A 21415-nucleotide genomic window follows, 5' to 3' on the forward strand; every position below is an offset into this window, starting at 1 on the left:
GGGAGAACATACATGGAAATAGAGGGGCTGGAAAACAGGGAATACAGGTCTGCAATGTCTTTCTTCTATACTAATATTAAATGTTCAGTCTTACTGGTCAGGAATTGAAAGAAAAACTGAATTTTCATTTGTTTCACTCCTGTAGAAACTCCAGGAAAAGGAAACCCTCAGTTATCCATGGCTTACAATGATGTATATCTCAATACTTCATTTGTGAACACTCAGAATGGCAAAATTCCATTCATCTTGGAGCTGAATGGCTCTGAAAGTTGATCACCTTGGCAGCACTACCAAGAGGTAAGTGAAGCAGAAAAGAAACTATCTTCAAGAGTATTTAAAGGTACGTAAAGTGCTTAAGCAAAAATGTTGTGATTAAAAATACACTGCAAATAGTGACAGAATTGTGTTGGAACAAAGGCCTAGTTTTACTAGTGTCTTGTATGATGGTGGTCAAAGATGGGTAGCATTATGTGTAATGAAAAAAGTATGTAATAATACAAGCATGTAGTGGTATTGGCCAGAATACTCTCCCAGAGGATGCAAATCAGATTTGCAAATCAGAGATTTCTTGAACTAGAATTTTTTTATTTTTTATTTTTTTTTTCTCTTTAGTTAATAGCCCTTGGATATTTCCTATGTTAATTTGCCCTGTCGTATTTTCAACTCCTTCAGTACACATAGTAAGAGCCCTAAAGAATCATCCCCTGACCTCTTGGCAAGTTTGCAGGACAAATTTTAAAATAATTCTGATGAGGTTTTGAGACATTTAGAGGAAAAAAATGGCAAAAAATTACATTGATACAAGGAAATTCTAAAGCCAAAGACTTGCTTAGAGACTTTCCAGTGCTTATTCATAAAATATACACAAGTTATACACCCTTAGGATATCTGTAATGTTTTACTTGTTAAACAAGATTCAGATGCATGGAATCTCATTTATTTTTATGTAAATTTCCCTACAGAAAAAAAGTAGTGGTTATTGTTTCCATGTTGTGAGAATGTATTTCATTTTTATTTTTTGAATCCAACAATTAAATGCAACTAAATACAAGATTTAACTTCTTAATCTTGAACCCCTGACAGATGAATGCTGGTTGACACCCACAGAATTTTTTTATGATCCATGCCAGCCACAGAATACAGCATATGCTGAATTTTAAACCAGAAACCACTGTTTCTGAACAATAAATGACATTAAAGAATGTTTAATTTATTAATTTAACTTATTTATTATTTAATTGTATCAGTCCCAGGCCCTCATCAAGACCAAGACCTCATTCTCCTTGGCGCCATGAAAACAGAAAGGAAAAAAAAACAAAAAACAAAAACCAAAAAAACCTTACTCTAAAGGATTTCACAGTGCAAGCCAAGAGACAACAGATGGCTACAGACACACATATGGGGAGGACATGGAAACAATATGGCAATATTAGTCAGTCTTACAGACATGGCTTCAGCATGTTAGCAACCAAACTGTTGCCAATGGAAAGGAAGAATTTTTAGTAGACTTTTGAAGAGGCATTTTGCTTTGCAGATGTCTAGAGAAAGTTTCTTCTGTGTGGAAGTCGCTATGAAATGATTAGATGTGAGCACAATTGCTTTTGCTTGATGAAATTCACCAAGGATGTCACAGATGTATATTGTCAGTGCATGTTGTCACTTTTACTTTGAGAATTTTGTTACGTGTGTGAATTGTGTGGGAGAACACAAAGGACTTCAGATACTGCTTTCAGGTATTAATTCCTGCAGAAGTAGAGGTTATATACTCATTTCCTGTGATGAACCATTACCTCTCTATTTTTGTCTGTTTCTGTATGAGTTGAAGTAACCCCATTATTAATATATTTCCAAATACACCTTACTTAAGTATTTTTCACATCTTTACTACTGCTATTTTTCATTATTTTGAGTACATTTTCAACAATGTTCAACATTTTAAGCACAATATCCTCAGATAAATCTTACATATTTTATTCCTATGGACTGCATTCATGGTGAACTTGAATTATGTTCTTATTTTATACTGTTTTAATTCATTCCAGACTGCATAATGCCAGGATGCTAAAGTGTAGTTTAATCATAGAATGGCTTGGGTTGGAAGGGACCTTAAAAATCACATAGTTCCAACCCGCCTGCCATGGGCAGGGATGCCACCCCCTAGATCACACTGGCCAAAGCCCCATCCAGCTTGGCCTGGAACACCTCCAGGGATGGAGCATTCACAGCTTCTCTGGGCACCCTGTTCCAGTGCCTCAATAGCTTTACAGTGAAGGATTTCTTCCTAATGTCTTATCTAAATCTTTCCTCCTCTTAGTTTAAGACCACTCCCCCTTGCCCTATCATTATCTACCCAAGTAAAGAGTCCCTCTCCATCCTTTTTATAAGATCCCTTTAAGTACTGAAAGGGCACAATGAGATCTCCCCAGAGCCTTCTCTTCAGGCTGAACATCCCCCGCCCTCTCAGACTTGCTACACAGGAGAGGTGCTCCAACCCTCTGATCATCTTTGTGGTCCTCCTCTGGACCAGCTCTAACAGACCTGCATCTTTCTTGTGCTGAGGGCTTCTGACCTAGATGCAGTGCTGCAGGTGGGGCCTCACTAGGGCAGAGCAGAGCAGAGAGGCACAATCACTTCCTTCACCCTGCTGGCCACCCCTCTGTTAATGCAGCCCAGGACACAGTTGGCCGTCTGGACTGCAAATGCACACTGCTGGCTCATGTCAAGCCTTTTGTCCACCAGAACCCCATAAACCTCTCTCCACAGGACTGCTTTGTATGTGTTCTTCTCCCAGTCTTTATTCCTCTCTGGGATTGCCCCAACCCAGGTGCAGCACATTGCTACCTTGCACTTGGTCTTGTTGAACCTCATTAGGTTCATGTGGGCCCACTTCTCCAGCCTGTCCAGGTAATGTTTAAGTGGGTATGTTTCCTTCTTGCCCCCCCCCACCCCCCCCTTTTTTTTTTTTTCTAAATTTCACTACTGTTAGCAGACCTAGGTGCTCGGAGTAACAAATAGCACGGTACATTTGCTGATAGTTATATACTTGTTTTAGTGCGTTCCTTAAAGCACAAATAGATTCTCTGTTAGATTAATGAAGGAAGTGGTGGTTCAGTTATCCACATTAAAGGAAGTTAAGGAAAATGGAAAATACAAAACGAATGAAAGCACACCTTTGCCCCTTTTTTTCATCTGCCTTGATCATTACTTTGACTTGTTGCTTTCCAACACAGAAACTTTGTTCTCTGGCAGTACTGTGTGTCTCCAAATTCATCAAGAGTCATAAGAGCAAGCACAAGTGAATTAGGTAAAAAGTAATCCTAGAATTCTAGACCAAAACATAGTGCTGTCAAAGTTAAAACACTTCAGGGCATGATACATCCTCTTCTGCTCAAAAAAGTAAGTTCAGGAGCAGAACTGCCTAGTTTAGAACCTGAAACCGAACTGTCACTTCGTAGTCCTTAGTGATGATATCTCGGTGAAAACATATGTCAGAAGGGGGTGAGGAAATGTGACTGGAAAAAATAAGAAACTAAAATGAAGGACATAAGAAAGGTCACTAAAATATTCAGTGTGACTGCTAGGAGCTAATTTAAATCAGGTTATGTACCAACACTGCAAAACAATATCAGATTATTTTGTTCAGAGGGTTCTGATTGAAATTAAGTATCAAAAACAAGAAAGGAATTTTCTTGAACAGATAGAGATGTTCAACTAGGATGAGATAAAGATAGATTTGCCAATAAATTAAAATGCAAGAAGGCATCCATGTGAAAAGGCATATGTTTTTGGGCAGTAGTCCTATCCTGACTTTCCTCTATGTGCTTTCACTAACAACACAGAAAGGCATGGCATCATACAATGCTTTCCCAAGCTCTGTGCATGTAAATAGAAACAACTAATTATTGGTAAATGATTGAATGATAAATAAATATAACAATAAATAAATAAAAATCAACCTTTCTGTTCTTCAAAAAGAAACATAAAACAGAGAATGAAAAAAAAAAAAACAAAAACACCCAAACCCTGAAAGCAATGGAACATTGATTCAATATAGTCAGGACATCTTTCTTCCAACACTCAGATTTCTAACAGTAGAATTATAGTTGTCCAAGGAGACTCACACTTCTCAAATGGAAGAAAAAATACAGATTTCTTACTGTCTTTAAAATTGGAGATGTGTGAAATATATACATGTGTATTTTTATGCACTATGCATTTGTAGCTTTATGAAAAAGTGGATCCTTTTGGAATACATTAACATGGAGCAGACCAGTCAATAGCTCATACTGGGACAAAACGATAAAAATATTAATTTATGATCTCCACCAAAATGATTAGTGACTGCAGGGAAGTATTTATCTCACTGATGATTTATAATTATTTATTTATATGATTTATTTTCTTTTAAAACAAAGCTAAAATATCTACATATAGTGACATTCGGAAAAAAGCAAAAGATGTAGTCCCAGAGGATCTCTTATGCCCTCTGACAGATCTATTTAATTTCAATTAAAATCCTGAAACTTTGCCTCACAGCTTCTAACCACCAGGCCTCGCTGCTGAATTTCCATCTTAAGCAATTCAAAGCCTACTTGCCAGGATCACTCTGTTGGAGTCAGCTTAGTGTGTCATGCTTCACCTTGCCCAGAGATGCTAGTGGCAAAGGACTACTGGCTTGGATGTTTCCCAAAGCAGCTTCCAATGGTGTCTTACTGAAGCAGCTTCCAGGTGCACCAGCCTCACTGTTGCAAAGCTAGAAACAAGCACATGCATTGCTGGTGTATGAGCAGGACTTGTATTCATCTAACCTGGGCATATTTTCCTCTCTAAAATATGCTACTCCTATGCTCAGATATCCTCTCCTTACCAAGAAGATGGAGAAAGTTGAACATATGTAACAGTGAAAGCTCTTACATAGGGACAAAGAAAGGGAGGATGGAAAGAAAACCCTTTTACAAGCAAATGTAAGACTTGAGGGACTTGTGATTGCTGGCACTGCCCTGTGGGACTGCAGAGAGACAGTTTAGGAACAAGATCCATAAAATGCTGGAAGATCTATGGAATATAACAAAACTTGCATAACCGATTGTGGATGGGTGGGCACTGAACAACTAAGAAAAACTGTAGTACTTCACTTGACAAGTGAACAGGTAATACAGCAGGAAGAGCTGTAAGGAAATAGAAATTATCCCTTTGAACAGAAATACTGATAAAAGGTTTCTGTCAGTGCTGCTGTTGACATTGTTCATAATCATATTGCAATATTTCTGCATAAATAATAAAACTGAGATATTAATTTAAATGGTAATGATTGTAAGCATTTTGGAAATGTCTATAAATAAACACATAAGCAAATGAGAACTTCATTTCCTCCATTATTGGTTGGTATCACAGCTGGCTGGCTTTCTGCCTATCTGGCATTTAAGAGACTGCATAGGCCCACTATGGCAAACGTAAGAGAAATGTGAGTAGGGGGAAAATAAGCAAAACATTTTCTGAATTTGGAGCTGAAATTACGCTTTTAAGTATTCCTGAATGGATATGAATATGGAACGATGAATAAACAGATATTGTGCAATGAATAAAGTTCATATTCCATGTTTCAGTATTAGGTTACTGAAGTTTTTGGTTGAATGAAATAGTTGATTAAGTAGGACATACATACATAATTATGCTTCTTAATTTTTCCTTTCTGAATAAGTATTATAATATACACACAGTTTAACAACCACACAATCCTTTATGAAGGACTCTTACAGTATACCTATTGTTCAACTCATCATCAGTTAAAATTCTTTTAGGCATCAGCTGCAAAAAAGTTTTACTAAGCCCTTCTCTATTCAGGCTGGATGTATTTGACCTTTGATGTGAATCCTATCATGATTCAGGATACAGGCCAGATTAGGATAATATTATTTAGGGCTTTTAGAATTCCCATTTTAAGGAAGGTAAATCTTAAGTATATTGATTATGCAGTGAGAATAAAAAGATGCCAATGTAAACATTTATACTACGTTGTTTAAAGAACAGAAGAACCAGTTCTATTATTTTTATAGGGAAAGTTTTGATTTAACCAAACAGACAAAACAAGAAAATGATCTATTCTATATTTAAATGCATACCTATAATTCATTTCACAGTGGGGAAAACAAACAAACAAATAAACACAGAAATCATTTCCAGTCAAAAAAAAACCGAACAACTATAACATTAGTTTGATTTAGAGAGATGTTGATGCTTTTGTTCAGTACAGATGTTAGAGGTCTTCACAGAACTGGACAGTAGTTTTGTGCTGTCATCTTAAAAGAGCAAGATGAAGGGAAGAGATTTCCATTTAAAGGGAGTAAAAGGGCAGCTCAGGCCACCAGTATAGATCCTCAGATGCGGATGTCACGGGGATGCTGAAACATTAACTTCATGATTAGTGGGTCAAAAGAGCAGGCACAGAGCAAATTCTTGTACCTGCAGTGCTGCTGGTAACATGATTGCCGAGGAGTCAATGTCCATGTTTCTCGGTTTCTGCATCACTTTAATCCTACTTTAAATGCTGTTTATAGTCTAAGTAATTCAAGATTTTGATATTTTTCTAAATTTCCTTGACAGTTACACAGGGCTGTCCAATCATTTAAAAAGCTCTTACTGCCTTCTTTCCAATTATGTAATTTTAATTTGCTTCTATGCAGAATTTACTGGTAAGTCTAATTCAGCTGCATGTATCTGAATCTCTGGTACCAGAGAAAGACAACAGTTTACACTGACATTTAAAAAATCTTCCAAATGGCCCGGCAGATCTGTTCTGTATACATACTTATTGCTCATAATATGACAAAAAAGCACTGCTGAGCCACTTGGATTTTTATTCATCTCTCTCTCTCTTTTTTTTTTTTCCTAAGCAATTAACTTTCTGCTTTTATCACAGTACAGTTTCTTTTCCCTGAAATGAATCACTCCGAAAAAGATAAGGAGCATTAGAATTCAAAGCTGCCACTCATGCATACAGCTGTCTTTTTACTAAATTATATGAAACTTACAAGTATTTCTAATGAAAAACTTTAAAAGGCAGCTTATTTTCCCTTGCATTGTTTTCAGCTCTTTTATTTGAGTCACAGCATGTTGTGGGTGCCTGAGGAAGGAAACTGAGAAAAGCATCATACTTCCAATGTATCTCAGAGGTTTTTCTGCGAACTGTGCTCACGTGACATGGCAGCACCTCGAATTTACTATTCTTTTCACCCATCTCTAAAATTTGATGAACTGAAGTACTAAATTACAATTTTCATCTGTCAGAATTGGTCTGTCACATCAAAACGAAAGAAAAAAAAAGCATGTGCCCTACAACATTAATTGAAGTAAAATGTTAAGGCTTTGAAGTCCATTAAACCTAAGGCACTGAGAAACAATCACCATGCCTTTAACTTTAGGCCTGATACACACTGACCAAGAAATTGACTGTTGTACATGGACACTTATTTGTTCAGGGCACGCTTCATGATGCTTAACTAAAAAAAGATATTTCATCATAGCATTTACATTTTTCAACAAATGTTCACCATGATCAAGTATGGACTGACATAAATATTTTGTTTAAAGCCTTTTAAAGAGATTTAAAAAAAATAATAGTCAAGAAAAATAGATATGGTGATAAAAGATGTCTCCAAGATGTGCTACCATGCATCATACAATAGGTATGCTCTTCTTCAAATGAAGTTTTGCATGCACGAGTTTTTGTGTGGTTCTCTAGCGTTTCTTTTATTATCCCTTTGATTTTCTTATACTACCTCTACTTGAGCAAAACTGTCAAGCTTGTATGCTTAAACTAGGCTCCAAAATCAGAAAAGCAGATGCCTACTTAATTAAAAATGATGGCATCCATTAATTTTCTAATCTGTAGGTGTAGTCATAACTAACTTCCAATCAGATAAACCTGCAGTGTAAATCACAGGCAGTAACAGTTGTTTCTACCTGCTTGTGGGGACAATAGCATATGTTGTCAAATTTAATTTAATTAAAAAGTCTGTGCAATCAAAAACAGCATAATGGATGACACTTGTTCAGGATTTTTTTGCTAAAAATGAGGATTCTGTTTGACCACGTTTGTAAACTGTTTTAGTAAAGAAAATAAACTTCTCCAGATTTTCCTTAGATATGTGTCCTTCTTAGGAATTCTTTAATTAACACATTTTCCAAATGGATCATTTGATATTTGTTAACTTGAAACCTTTAATTTAGAAATTATTAAAATATACAATTTATCTAAACGAAAATATTCTTTTCAATTAAAAATATCTCTATCCTACTTTTGTTTTGTGAAAGTTTTTAAAAGCAGTTGCATTGTTTGACTTGAAGTTCCCTTTCTGGCACATCTCTATGGCTGAAAGCAATTTACAAAATTTTCTGCCAGAAACTGAGACCAGCCAACCATATTTGCCAAAATCAAGGTCTAATCAGCTTTGCTGTTTGCTGAAAAGAGACTGTACTTGATGTTTGCTGGGGTAGTGAATGTAACATAATCACAAATAAAGGGCCCACGAATGCACCCAGTTTCCCAACTCTGCTGAAAGGGAGGGGGCAGCAAGAAGGCTATGAGTGGAAATTTTCTGGAACTTTATTCCAGCTAGACTGACCCAGCCAGAAGATAATGGGCACTGAACGTATATTACTACATTCCTGTTCTTATTTATGGGAAGGAGGCTCCAGAAATTGCAACCTATCTGAAAGCAGTAAGGAGGAAGAGAGGTATTTCACTGCTGAGCACAAAACAAACAAACAAACAAACAAAACCTTTCAAACACTTTTGGAGGGTCTCACATTAGCACACGGCTTAATGGTTCTCAGTAATAATGCGAATAACATCAGGCTGCCATCGGTTGCCAAAATATGATCTGATATTGTGCATTCAGCCCTGAGGCTATATATTCACTTCCTTAACTAAATAAAGCTGGGGACATCTGTTTCTGTCAACAGCAGTAAAAATGTCATTCAATTGATCTTTGGATTTGAGAGCAAAAATAATCCAGAAGACTAAATATAACACAAATGTTAATATCTTATTAAGTCCTTAATAAGAGAAATGGAGACATCCTGTTCCTGGAGGCAATGAATCAAGTTAAGTATCATGATTATAACTCTTCCAAAGAAAGTCCAACTTGTTGGGCAGACTTTAGAAAAGAAAGAATTTAGACAAGTCTCATTCCAGTTTATCCTGTCACAAAATCACAGAGCGGTTGAGGTTGGAAGGGACCTCTGGAGGTCATCTGGTCCAACCCCTCTGCTCACACAGGGCCATCTAGAGCTGGTTACGCAGGACCATCTCCACGTGGCTTTCGAGTATCTCCAATGAGGAAGACTCAACATCTCTGGGCAACCTGTTCCAGTGCTCGGTCACCCACACAGTGCTCCAGTCCTTTCATCATCTTTGTGGCCCTTTGTTGGACAACCTCCAGTCTACATCTACATGTCTACATCTCTCTTATGTGGGGGAGTCCAGAACTGAACCTGTGATGCAGGTGATGATGATATTCCCATTCATCCTTTGACAATGCCACAGGAATGTCTGCTGGTATGTGGGAATCACCTTTTTTAATTCGACGTTGAAGGACATATTTTTATGTATGCATTCCATTCCTACTTTTTCCTTGAGAAGGACATTAATTAGAATTACAAAGATGAAGGGGAAATGGATTCTCCTTCATCCATTACACACAGAATGACTGCTTTTAAAAGCATCTTTATAAAAAGTGATAGATGCATGGCCACGTTCCAAAAAAAGTAATTTACGCAATGCTTAGTAATACAATCTCTGTGATTATTAGAGACAAATGGAAAATGTAAAACAGTTTAGTTTTTAAAAATAAAACAAAGATGTGAATCCGTTATGTTTTCAAGTATTTTTTTAAATTATTATTATTATTATTTTTCCTTTAGAAAACAGCTGTAAAGGAAGCAACCGTAAGACTGGAGAATTCTGATGCAACTGTTTCTGGACCTTAGGATTAACTCTTTGGAGTCTTCTTTAAATAGAACACTACAGATCATGAAATTTACAGGAAAATAAAAACTACAACATAATCTTAAGGAATTAAAGAATCTTAAGGAATTAAACAAACCTTTTCCTCTCAGAGCTGCTAGAATTTCTTTCCTTTTTTTTTTCCTATATCAAAAGTCAGTTAGAAACAAACACAAGGAGACATAGATTTTGGTAGCCTAAAACCTTTCCTAGCTGTTCTGTCATTCAAGGCTACAATGTAAATTTTATCACAGTTCAAACAATGTCTTTATAATCAATGCTCAGCTTAGATTATCATGACTACCAATCTGTTGAAATTTTTGCGCTGAATTTAGCTTTGTTTGTAAGATCTCTGAATACCTGAAGAATGCTGCAGTATAGGAATATTGCTATTACAATTCATTTTTATTGAAATCAGTGGGAAGTTATATGAACATATATTGATAATAATGGAAGAGAGAGAAAAAAAAAAACTGCCTTCACCTTGCAAAAAATACAACTTTTCTGTCTATGCTAGCTGTGTTCTAATCAGCAGAAAGCCAATGGGGAACAGTTATGTAAAATAAACAAGAATCCTCCTGCTCCAAGGCATATGAGATTTACCAAATTAGTGCTCTTAAAATATCACTGACTGGATGAGAATTTCTTTGGAACACACCTATGATTAATTCAAACTGATTTTCTTGGATGAAAATATTCTGTTTAAATAAAAAATGTCTTGTGGCCAAATGGAAGGTCAGGGCTGTGTGAGAAATAAAACTGTGACTACAGACTACAGATGCTACAGACACTGGGAAATCTCGTATGTATTAAAGAATTTCAGGGATAACAGATGGACATGTTTGGATCTGCTGAGCATTCACGCTCCCCACTGAACTGTTTATTAACTTCAGGGTTACACCAAAAGTCTAACAAAGCAAAGTAACTTACAGGAGTTCTTTCCTCTTTCTCAGAGGCATCAGGCACTTTCACAGTTTCAGCTCAAGTAGGATTATGGGATGGAATCCATAATGGAGATGTTATTCAACAGAAACAGTTTAAATAGCTTATTTCTGCTTTTGCTGTTAATTTGAGCTGAGGTAAACATTTTCAAGTACAAGTGCTTAATGAATGAGATAAATGATTGGCTCTAACAAGTAATGCAGTGTGACATTAAAATAGTTTAAAAAGTTAAAAGAACTCACAGACTCTTTTCTGCTCATAGTCTTGCTTTGGGAACGAGAACGGGAGATTGTACTGAAAAATGAATCCTTTTTTGATGCAGACAAAGGTGGAGATCCTGTAAATTCACGTCCCCCAGGCAAGCTCTCTATGCTTGGAGATGAACTGATGTTTTTTGAAGTCTGGCCTGCAAAACAAGTGTAAAGTAAGATGAGAATTAATCAGTATGTTGTTTCTTTTTCCTGTAAATACTTCCTTGTCTTAATTGATATTCACTGAGATTCACAGATAGCTCAACACAGAATGAAATGTTGAAGTGTATTAGCATGCACTGAGATTGAAGAACTATTTTGACATACACAGAACTCCATTTCTGTATGAAAGAAAAATACAAATCTTAGTGCATATATAGGTATATATACACAAATGGTCATTATATAGTATATATATATGCTATATAATACATATATATCTATATAAATACCTTCCCAGTATATGTATCTATAGACTGAGAAGCTTCTCTCTACTGCATAATGAACAAAAGTATATCTCATAATAAAAATAAATAAATCTCATGTCATCAACACTGCAAACAAAATCATTTTTCCCTCAATAAATACGCTCTAAAACTTGACAAAAGAAAACAAAACAAGAACATCATATTCCAAGAACGGGTTTGACATATAATATCTAGATGACACTATCTAGACTTGCAACAGGGAACAATAACTTGACTTTGAGATAGAATGTGAGTTCTCATGCCTCATATTTTAAGGCCATCTTCACCTAACAGATTTTGATGAAATCTACTCAATATTTCATTACTATTAGTTCATGCATCTTTTCTAGAGAATCTAGTGATGTCCACTTTCATGGTGAGGACACATGGGTACATGCCTGAGCTATTTCACCATGACACTGTATGTGATGAGACGTTCTTTGATAAGAACCATTTCTCCCAGTTGAGGCCTGCAGAGGGTTTTGAAATATTTAATATAACTTTTTATTTGAAAAACTCCAGAAGAAAAAACACTATATATTTCAGTTTTCATTACTTTCATTGTGAAAATGTTGCAGTAGGACAGATGCTAGTTTCTAGTTTTCCAAAAAAAACCTTTCAATTATCTGAGGAAGTCAATCCAGCGTGACACAAGTACAGAATTTGCCACTCTGAAAAAAAAAACAAAAAAAACACAAAACCATGTAAAACTCAGGCTTAGAATTCTTCCCTTTTCCTGTTTTGTCAGTTATTCTGACTGAAATATTTGTTTAGCTTCTCCCTTTTCCTTTCCTTTTTTGTGTGTGTGCTTGTGCTTTTCATGCTACTTTTTATAGCCTTAAGAATGACCCACTGAAACTAAATCATCCAGATGTTATATGTGCAACTTCATCTCCTCTGCAAGACCATAATCAAACTCCAAACCACCTGCCTTGCAGATGCCAGAGGTTCTTCCTTCTTTGTTCCGAGCTGCTTCTGCTCCAACCAGTTTTACTCTCAGATATGCCACATTTTATTGCACAGGCCTTCCAATGCACTTAGTATATGTTTTTGTACATTTTTTGTCACTGTGGATCCACTACCAATTCTAAAAACATAAAACTATAACTCCTTTTCTGGAATGAGTTAGTCTACCCTTCATTATGCACTGTGGTCTTCCCCCATGTTTCTAGAGGTATATAAGAAAACTAAAAGACAAAGAAATGAAAGAAAATAGAGACAGAAAAGGCTAGAGAAAACAAAGAAATTCATCTTTAGATACAGAAGGGTACCACGGATGCTGAGTTCAGACATCTTAAATAAAGGGAAACAGCTAGCAGGAACTACTCGTACAAGAACATCTTAATATTATTCAGTCATTTAAGATCTAGAACAGTAACTGTCGTCAAAGGGGTGTGCAAATCAGCACTGTCACGCTTGGCCAGGACCACCTGCAGGGTGGAGACAAAGCTCGAGCCAAATTCTCTGTGGCAGTTGACCTACATGGCATATATTGCACAGCCACAGCCACACAAAAACAGTAATTCACATTTTCTACAGGGAATAAATACAGATCCATTTAAAACAGATTGAACTAGCAAAGAATATAACATACCACGTGACAAAATGGACCAAAAAGGACAGAAGCCAGGAAAGGATACGAGTTTAATATGCCTAAAGCTTTCTGGAAGAAAAATGGCATACGAACTGTTCCCTACTTTCTCCTTTATTTTCTACTGCATTATTTTGCTCTTCTCTCTGATGACTGTCCTATACTTTATGTGCTTCTTCTCATACTCCTGTGGACACTGTTCTGCCACCTCTTCCTCTTCTTTGGACCCATTCACTTTCCTTGTTGTACTTCTGTGACTTCCTTGTTACAACTTTTCCATTCTCTATTCTTCCCTTCCCACCAAGTTCATTGAATTGCATTTTTCTGCTGCTTGTCAGAAAGTCACGTATCATCATTCTCTAGTCACGTTATCTTGTACCCCTCAGTCTCAACAGCTTCCTTCAGGTGCAGGAAATGGAGGCTGCAAGAGCTGACTTAACTTTTGCCTTCAAATTTTATAGCGAGATGGGATATGCATTAATTAGATGAACATGAATCTCCAATTCTGTAACTAATTCTAGAGGTGGAGAAGGACAAAACACTGCATGGCAAACAGCAGAAATAATTCAGTCACAAGGAAGTTTTAAGAAGATTTCTAATTTTAGAATAAAATCATGTCACTTGGCAACACCATTATCCTTACAGTTGCCTTTATGTAAGAAGAAGACTTTTTATGCATTTCTGACTGGCAATTTACAATGTAAGTGTGTTTTTACATTAGGTAAAACAAAAATAGTTTTGGCACAGGTGAGATGGCACATTTTAGCAAGTAAAGCATTTATAAAAGAAAATCAAACAGCTAAGCCAAAGTAGCCAATATAAATGTTATACAAAAAACCCTGTAAAATATATATATAAAAAAACTACAATGAAAAAAAATGTTTTACATATAAATTAGACTAAACGGGCTTCTTTCCCATTCTAGTAAGAAGGTAACTTCCACATATGATGAAGATTAAAAATAAAAAAGGTTAAACAAAGAACAACGTATGTATTCACAAACATCTCCACTGCATGATCTGTGCTAAGCACATCATCTACAATAAGCAGATTATGTAGTAAAATTTCACAGGTAACATTGAGAGAGGGATGCTTTAAATATATTTGATGAACGCATGCATATGATATAATACAGGTTGGTAAAATGAGGGGGAAAATGCTTCATAATATATTTTTTCATATTTTTCATTCTTAAAAAAAAAAGGTCCAAAATATGATAGGAAGTTGAAGAGACAGGGAAGTATCCCTGTGGCAAACACTTTGCTTACTAAACAGCTACACTTGAAAAGATGGACCACACTTTAGAGGACTAGAATATATACTTACTTGCATAACCACACAAGAGAAGAAATATGTATAGCTAGGATTTTGTGGAGAGAACAATACAACTGTTGTAAAAGGAAGTTTGCTCAAACAGCACCAAGAGCTTTGAATAATCGGGTTATTATGGACCGTAAAATATAATAAAGATGAAAAATAAAAGCAACACAAGATGTAATGAAACTAAGATGGAGATACGCTAAAACAGAAGTACATTTTATACGAAATGGAAGGTAAGAATAAAGCTTGGGATTCTAATCAGTAGCATCTGACCCTGCTGCATGAGTAAGCAAATTTGAGAAAATTATCATCAGGAAACTTAAATTTTTATGCTGACCCCAATCATGTGAACAACACTGAGACATGGATTATTTAGGGGATGCGATTAGTAAAGACAAAGAATAACACATATGAAGAATTTGTTTGTTTGTTGAAAGTCATAGAGCTTTTGTACTGTAACAGGCTTTTCTAATATCCAAAGGAGTAATCAATTTTACAACTGGAAATAAGAAGAAAGCTGTAAGACAATTCACACCAATCAAACATTTTTCCCTACTGTATAAAGAAAGCTACCTGTGATACTCCCAGTACAGTAGTTTAGCAGAGCTACTGCAAGGACAGTTAACTGAAGTCACCACAATGCTTCTGAAGTCTGTCAGATGTATTACACATGCATCAAATTTTGAGGCATTAACAACCCTCTTGTAAGACTGAAAATATAATATAACACCAATACTGAGATTTCAGGGTCTCAGGCGGATTAAACACAAAATGCCATTTGTATATTTTCTGTAGTGTGTCTGGTTTCTTAACCAGTAGTGTGAAACATTCTCCTCACTCAATAGCTCAGGATCATTCGAGAGAGTTTCTAATATTGGAATATTCCTCGGTAAAAAAAGGCAAGTAAAAATAGAACAGAATTCTTACCCTCAACACACAAACAAAATACACAGTGATAAAACAATCTACTTTTACTAACTAACCAAGCACATCTCACTCTTCTTCATCAGTCCAGTGAGCAACCAGAGAGCATCACTTAATCAAGACTACTTTTTTTTTTCTGCTCCTTCTATCAACTTCTGATAAATACATTATGCCTCCTTAATATGTCAGATAGGAGTCACCTCTCTGACCACCTAAACATATACCAGAAAGTCCTAAAGCCTGTATGAATCACACCGAAGAAACCATAAGAATGGAAATCAAATAAATGCTTAACAGGAACACAGAAAGAGCCAAGGACCCCTGATGTTAACAGTAGTCAGAACACATTACTGCAAAGGATGTCTTAAAAATATATATATGCATACAAAAATCCATAAATAGTTCACAGTAATGATGCACTGGGCTTCATGCACTAAAAATACATACCCTTCTGAGACAAAAGGGAGCAGTGTAACCTCCACGTGTTGGATTCTAACTCTCTACTTGCCTATTGCTAAAGATTACTGGGGCCAACACTAGGGTTACAAATGCTCTGTTTCAAAACCATTTGGAAAACACACAGATGAGGTAGTGGGAAAAGGGATTGCACTGTTGGTATTGCCAGCAGGTCAGAGGGTGGAGATGTGCAGTGTCTTGAGAAGAAGATGGGAAGTTCAAAAATAATGTGATCTATAATAAGGATCTACAATGAAGTGAAAAGAAAGGAGTGGGGAAGACTTATGATGAAAGCAAAGTGAACTGCAAGTCTTACAAAGTTTGAGTTTAGTTGTAAGGGAGATAACCATGATCTTCAGAGGGCTCTACCTCCGAAACTATAGGAGAATATAGGAAAAATCAAAGGAGACATGCACAGATGGCATACAAAACCAATGGCTCACTCTATTCGGTCCTTACAGAGAAAAGAATAGCTATCACAGTTACAAGGAGAGTGAAGGACAAAGATAGCAAAGAGAACAGAAGCATGGCACAATCTATAATTCAAAACCATTCAGATCTCTCATCTATTACTCTCTATTTGCCATAGTCAGGATGTAGAGTATTAAAATCTGCAAAAAGAATGACATGTGTTTTATAGAACTTTTAAACTCCAGATAAATTAGATTCCTTTTTTTTCCCTACAATGAAATGGGAACAAAGACTTCCAGCACCTCTAGAATTTATGCAAACCAACTCATTACACAAATGTGTACGCTTATTTCAAAGCGAGGCAGGCAAGTTTCTCTTTAATTAAAAGCATGAATGCTGATGTCCGACTCAAAATACCTGCCCCAAACACAACAACAGGGAAGTTATGTGACTAAACGGGAGGTTGATGGTCAAATCGCCCCACATGTTGAAGTGTGGAATGGACTACAAACTAAAAGGCAAGTGCAGACTTTCAACAAGGACAGATGCTGGCGTACGGGAACGTGACCGCAGAGCCATACACAGCAGAGTGGGGAGGGATGAAGCAAAGCTGCTTTTTTTTTTTCCTTCTACACAACAGTGCCACTTGGTGGATGGACAATGGCAATGAACGGGGAATGGAGATGCCACAGATGAAGAAAACCCTCGGGGGTCCCTCAGCAGCCCCATGGTGATGCTGAAGGCATGAAACCACTCGCCGCTGTCATGGCAACTGTACCTGGGTGGGCTGGGGGGTTCTGCGCAGGAGCAGGCCGCGCAGCATCGCTGCCCCTGGCCGCCTCGCCTGGTGGACAAACAGACACGTTAGAAGGGTTCCCGAGCACACGCAGTTCACCCAAGCAAAGACCTGCAACTTCTCATTTTGTTCAGCAGCGAGACCCCGGCGTGAACGGGATATATATTGCAAGAGAGCCCCCTGAAGTGAGGCAAAGGCGAATGGGATGTTTTAATAGCCAGTGTACTACATAGAGGCTGCTTCCATGCATGTGGAAAAAAGCAGTGGTTTCAGCAGTGTTCACAATTTGAACTGTCTAAAACAAACAGGCAAAAACGTCTTGTTTCTGGCACTGCTGCCATTCTGCTAGTTTGAAAGTATCATGTTCATGCTGTCAAGAAAATTTCATAATTACCTAAAATATTTATTTTTTTTTTTTTTAAAAAAAACAAAAAGAAAAAAAAACATATTAAGTCAGTATCTTATTCCTTTCACTTATTTTTAGTTCTGCTGTCAGTAAGGACAACTCCTTTTTCCTTCAAAAAAGCATACTCATTTTCTAGGCATAGCTCCTAACTAATTCTACATACGGAGATAATTTTGTTATGGCATATTAGGTGACTGTGGAAATTCTATTCATGCTACAACAAATACCTCAGAAGCATCAACTCATAAAAATAAACAGAAGCCTGGAAACACTTTAAATAGCTGATCAGAGTTTTGGCAGAACTTCCTCTTCAAACTGGTGCTCTAATGTGTCCTTGTGATAAAAGTGGCATTCAAATCAAAAATCCTTTTGGGTTTCATTGAGAAAGGACCTAGAAGGAAAACTGTATCTTGCACTATCAGGGAAGAAGTGAAAGAGAAATGCTTTTTTTTTTTTTTTTTTTCTGGCAACACATTGGCATTTGGTAATCAAAGATTATGTGGTTTCTGAATGCTCAAGAATCTGGTCAAATGCAAAGGCAACAATTCTGCTTATTTTTTTCCTTTTTTTTACAGATTTTTTCATTATCAGTATTTTTGTCTTTCAAGACCACAAACTCAGCTTGACAATCCAATGAACTCTAGATTTAAATTTAACATTTGTGCCAATGAATTCTTTCATTGTGAAAGATCAAAAAGGATCAAAAGACTATTTTAATCCTTTTTGTATTAGCAGGCTACCTTGCATAAGTAATCAGTAATGATACCCAGTCTTCTGTGCTGAGGACAGGCTGAATGGGATTAATATATTATTAGGAGGAACTGATTTTCCAATTAGGTGTCTGGATACTTTGTTCAACTGTGATTTGTAATGTTGAAGACTCATCTGGAATTACAGGCTTGCAATTATTTTTTTTTTTTTTTTTTTTTTTTTTTTTTTAAGTATGTCTGCTCTTTTTCCATGTACATTCTCTAAATTTTATACATTTTTAAGGAAATTCACCAAAAGCAAAAACTTTGGAAAGAGAAACAATTCCTATTGATGATATAAAACAACCATCCCTCACACAGAGCACAGCAATTGCCACCCCTTGAGGTGGATGCATGAGTGACACCTGCCACTGTCGCTGGTTTGTGACATGAGTGCTAACTGTGCTAAAGCAGAGCTGTTAAAGCTGGGATAGGATTATTTTGCCAGTCCTTCAAGACATTTTGTTACTGATGACTTCTTCACACTTCATACAAAGGCACTGAAATTAATCTCTTCAAACTCTAGATGTTAATTTAAATTATCAACACTACTTGAGCATTCAAAACCTGAAAGGACTAATATGGTATGAGAAAAATGTATAACTTCCATTACTGACTTGATCACTGTCAGATGTAAAGCATTTCATTCTTTGGGTATATTGTCCAACTGAACATCTGTGAGTAGTAGATCAATTGGAAGTACAAATGACTATCAACTCAAATGCAAAATGCATGCCTGTCTCAGCTAAATAACCAAGCTCCAGGAGGTTAAGGGGAGCTGAAAACGCAGTGAAGAACAGGAACATTAGACAGTTAGATACAGCTTGTCAATGACTTGATAGCCTTATAGTTACAAACCATAACAAGCAGCTTTTATAAAGCCAAAAGCTAGAGCAGAAGCCAGAGTTCAGTAAAAGCCAGAACACAAAATCAAAAGGCACTTAAAGCTAAGGAGTTCAGTACAAACAGAATAAGTGGAATAAGAGCTTCTCTGGATATGCCTGTTTATGTCCTAAACCCCTGTCTGCTGAAGTGCTATGTTCAGATCTGCCAGGAAGTGTGCTCTCATCCACTGCAGACCCACGGCCCACAGCACTTTCTTAAGGTGATGATACCGTCTTCTTGCAAATAACTTAAAAGACTCACTTTTAAGAAAGGGCGGAGATGATGCTATGCACCATTGGGGCATCTCTTAAAACATATAAATTACAGTGCTTGCAAAAGTAGTTAGCTGCCATCATTCAAAATTTCTATCCAACTACAGGCAACATACTGATAACTGTATAGATCTGGAACAACAAACATGGCACTAACACATAAAATAAAACTCATTGTCATCTCAACTGATTAAATAAGATATATTTACATCTTGTTGCCTTTAAATTATGTCTGCGAAAGTTGTAGCAAATATGGATATTCTGTTGATGCAGAAATATGTGCACAGCTTGTGCATGACAATCACCAAAGCCTAACCACAGTTTTTATTCTGATTGTTATATGGAAAGTGTCAGGTGTGTTTTTAGACTATGCCACAGATTTATTACCCTATAGGAGCATAAACTGGGCCATCCTTGATCAGCAAGATTGGTATTAAGATACGACTGATTCCACCTACAGAAGGCGCTTACAGATTTTTCACATTAAGCAAGGAAAAGAAAATCACCACCTATCTAAGGACCGCTTTTCAACCCAGAAGGTATAAAATCAGGCATGTGATAATGGAACTATCAAACTTTTTTTTTTTTTTTTTTTTTAAAAGCAAATAAAGAACCACTTCAAAACTGTGGAAATAATTTCCTAAGACCTAATTTTACTTCCATTGACTTAAGCAGGATTTGCATCAAGGATTCAAAAAGGAGTGCACGACAATTGTAAATATGAACTAAATGAGGCCACTGTGCAGCAAGAAATTACTGCATTTCAATTTCACATTTGCACAGTCTTGGGGAATGTAAACTCTTTGTTGGAGACATTTTGGAGGTTCTAGGATTCCGAAAGAAGCTACAAATCTGGATTTTGCCAAGCAGCTGTAGTAGCCCTTACAGAATTACCTGCATCTCTCTGCTTCGTGAGAACAGCTGTACCCCTGAATTCTGCTCACTCAGTACCTCCTGGGGAAGCGGTGCGTCATGCAAGGACTAACTTTGGACCACAAGGGTGCCACGGGAAAGAGAAAGAACCATCAGTCTGAGCTATGGAAGTGTTATTTCCTTTCTCTTAGGCTTTCAAATCCTGTGACAAATATTATGCAATACTATGCAACAGTTAAGTGCAACCATCACCTTGACCAGCCCTCACACTTACAACCATTACTTAGGAAGATTTGCTAGAAGGAGCAGATACAGTACTGCTCTGCATACTCCTTGCAAAGACCTTACTGCCATAGGATGTTTGAAGATGAAAAGCAGAAATATGTTTTGAGCCTAGCAGAGCACAAGGAACAACTACCAAAACTGAGCTCATTGACTTTATAGTTCGAATAAACTGTCCTTCAAAAATATTAAAAAAAACTCTCCAGGAAAAGTATTTATTAAATAGAAAAAGTGCAGAGGGCCATCATGAATTATTATAAGGCAAACGCATGTCATTGTTCAAATAACTTCTCAAGTAAGCTCCACACATTCTAGAGGGAATAAGATTTTGTTTATTAAGAATTACTCTGTAATTGATCTAACATCCTGCAGTCATATTTGGCTAATATTGTTATGCATGGGATTTGTGCCAATAACCTGAAAAAATACCTATATGAAATTAGTCTTACAGTTAAAAAACTATTGCATTTAAAAGACTGCAAAATTAACATAGAGGAAGATAGAGAATGTCTACGGCAACACTGAAGTTTGCTGGTATGTTTTGTGTCACTTATTGTTAATGTTTTTTCAAAGGTTCAAAACTTCCTACAGTATATCTGCATTCTTGACATAACGTCTAATTCTACATTACACTGCAAACATCCTGTTTAACAAAATTTCGTCTTTTCTGTTTCCTCCAGATGTGAACCCATCGATCGAAAATCAATAAAAGGCCTTTCTTCAGTCCTTGAGGCACATGACAACGCTTCCTCCTGTGGTGGCATCGCCACGCGTTTCAGCGTTA

The 21415-nt window shown here is 36.7% G+C and overlaps 1 protein-coding gene and 1 long non-coding RNA gene across 9 annotated transcripts in view; both read right to left on the reverse strand.

The window, feature by feature from the left end:
* TBC1D5 (TBC1 domain family member 5) overlaps window positions 1–21415 on the reverse strand; it is a 319441-nt gene that overhangs the window by 33631 nt on the left and 264395 nt on the right. For 6 of the 8 annotated variants that reach the window (XM_035319857.1, XM_035319856.1, XM_035319862.1 and 3 more), the window contains 2 exons: window positions 17147–17212; window positions 11191–11354 (listed from right to left, as the gene is read on the reverse strand). In XM_035319857.1, the coding sequence (XP_035175748.1) occupies window positions 11191–11354; window positions 17147–17212 (230 nt within the window). The remainder of the gene's footprint in view (window positions 1–11190; window positions 11355–17146; window positions 17213–21415) is intronic. The other 2 variants (XM_035319863.1, XM_035319861.1) reach the window with 1 other exon arrangement.
* Window positions 18510–21410, reverse strand: LOC118163314. Its single transcript, XR_004748979.1, has 2 exons — window positions 20768–21410; window positions 18510–20692 (listed from the first exon to the last, which is right to left on the reverse strand). It is a non-coding gene; the product is annotated as an uncharacterized LOC118163314 (long non-coding RNA).

The sequence above is a fragment of the Oxyura jamaicensis genome, chromosome 2 (genome assembly GCF_011077185.1).
Source record: "Oxyura jamaicensis isolate SHBP4307 breed ruddy duck chromosome 2, BPBGC_Ojam_1.0, whole genome shotgun sequence".
NCBI classification, from domain to species: domain Eukaryota; kingdom Metazoa; phylum Chordata; class Aves; order Anseriformes; family Anatidae; genus Oxyura; species Oxyura jamaicensis.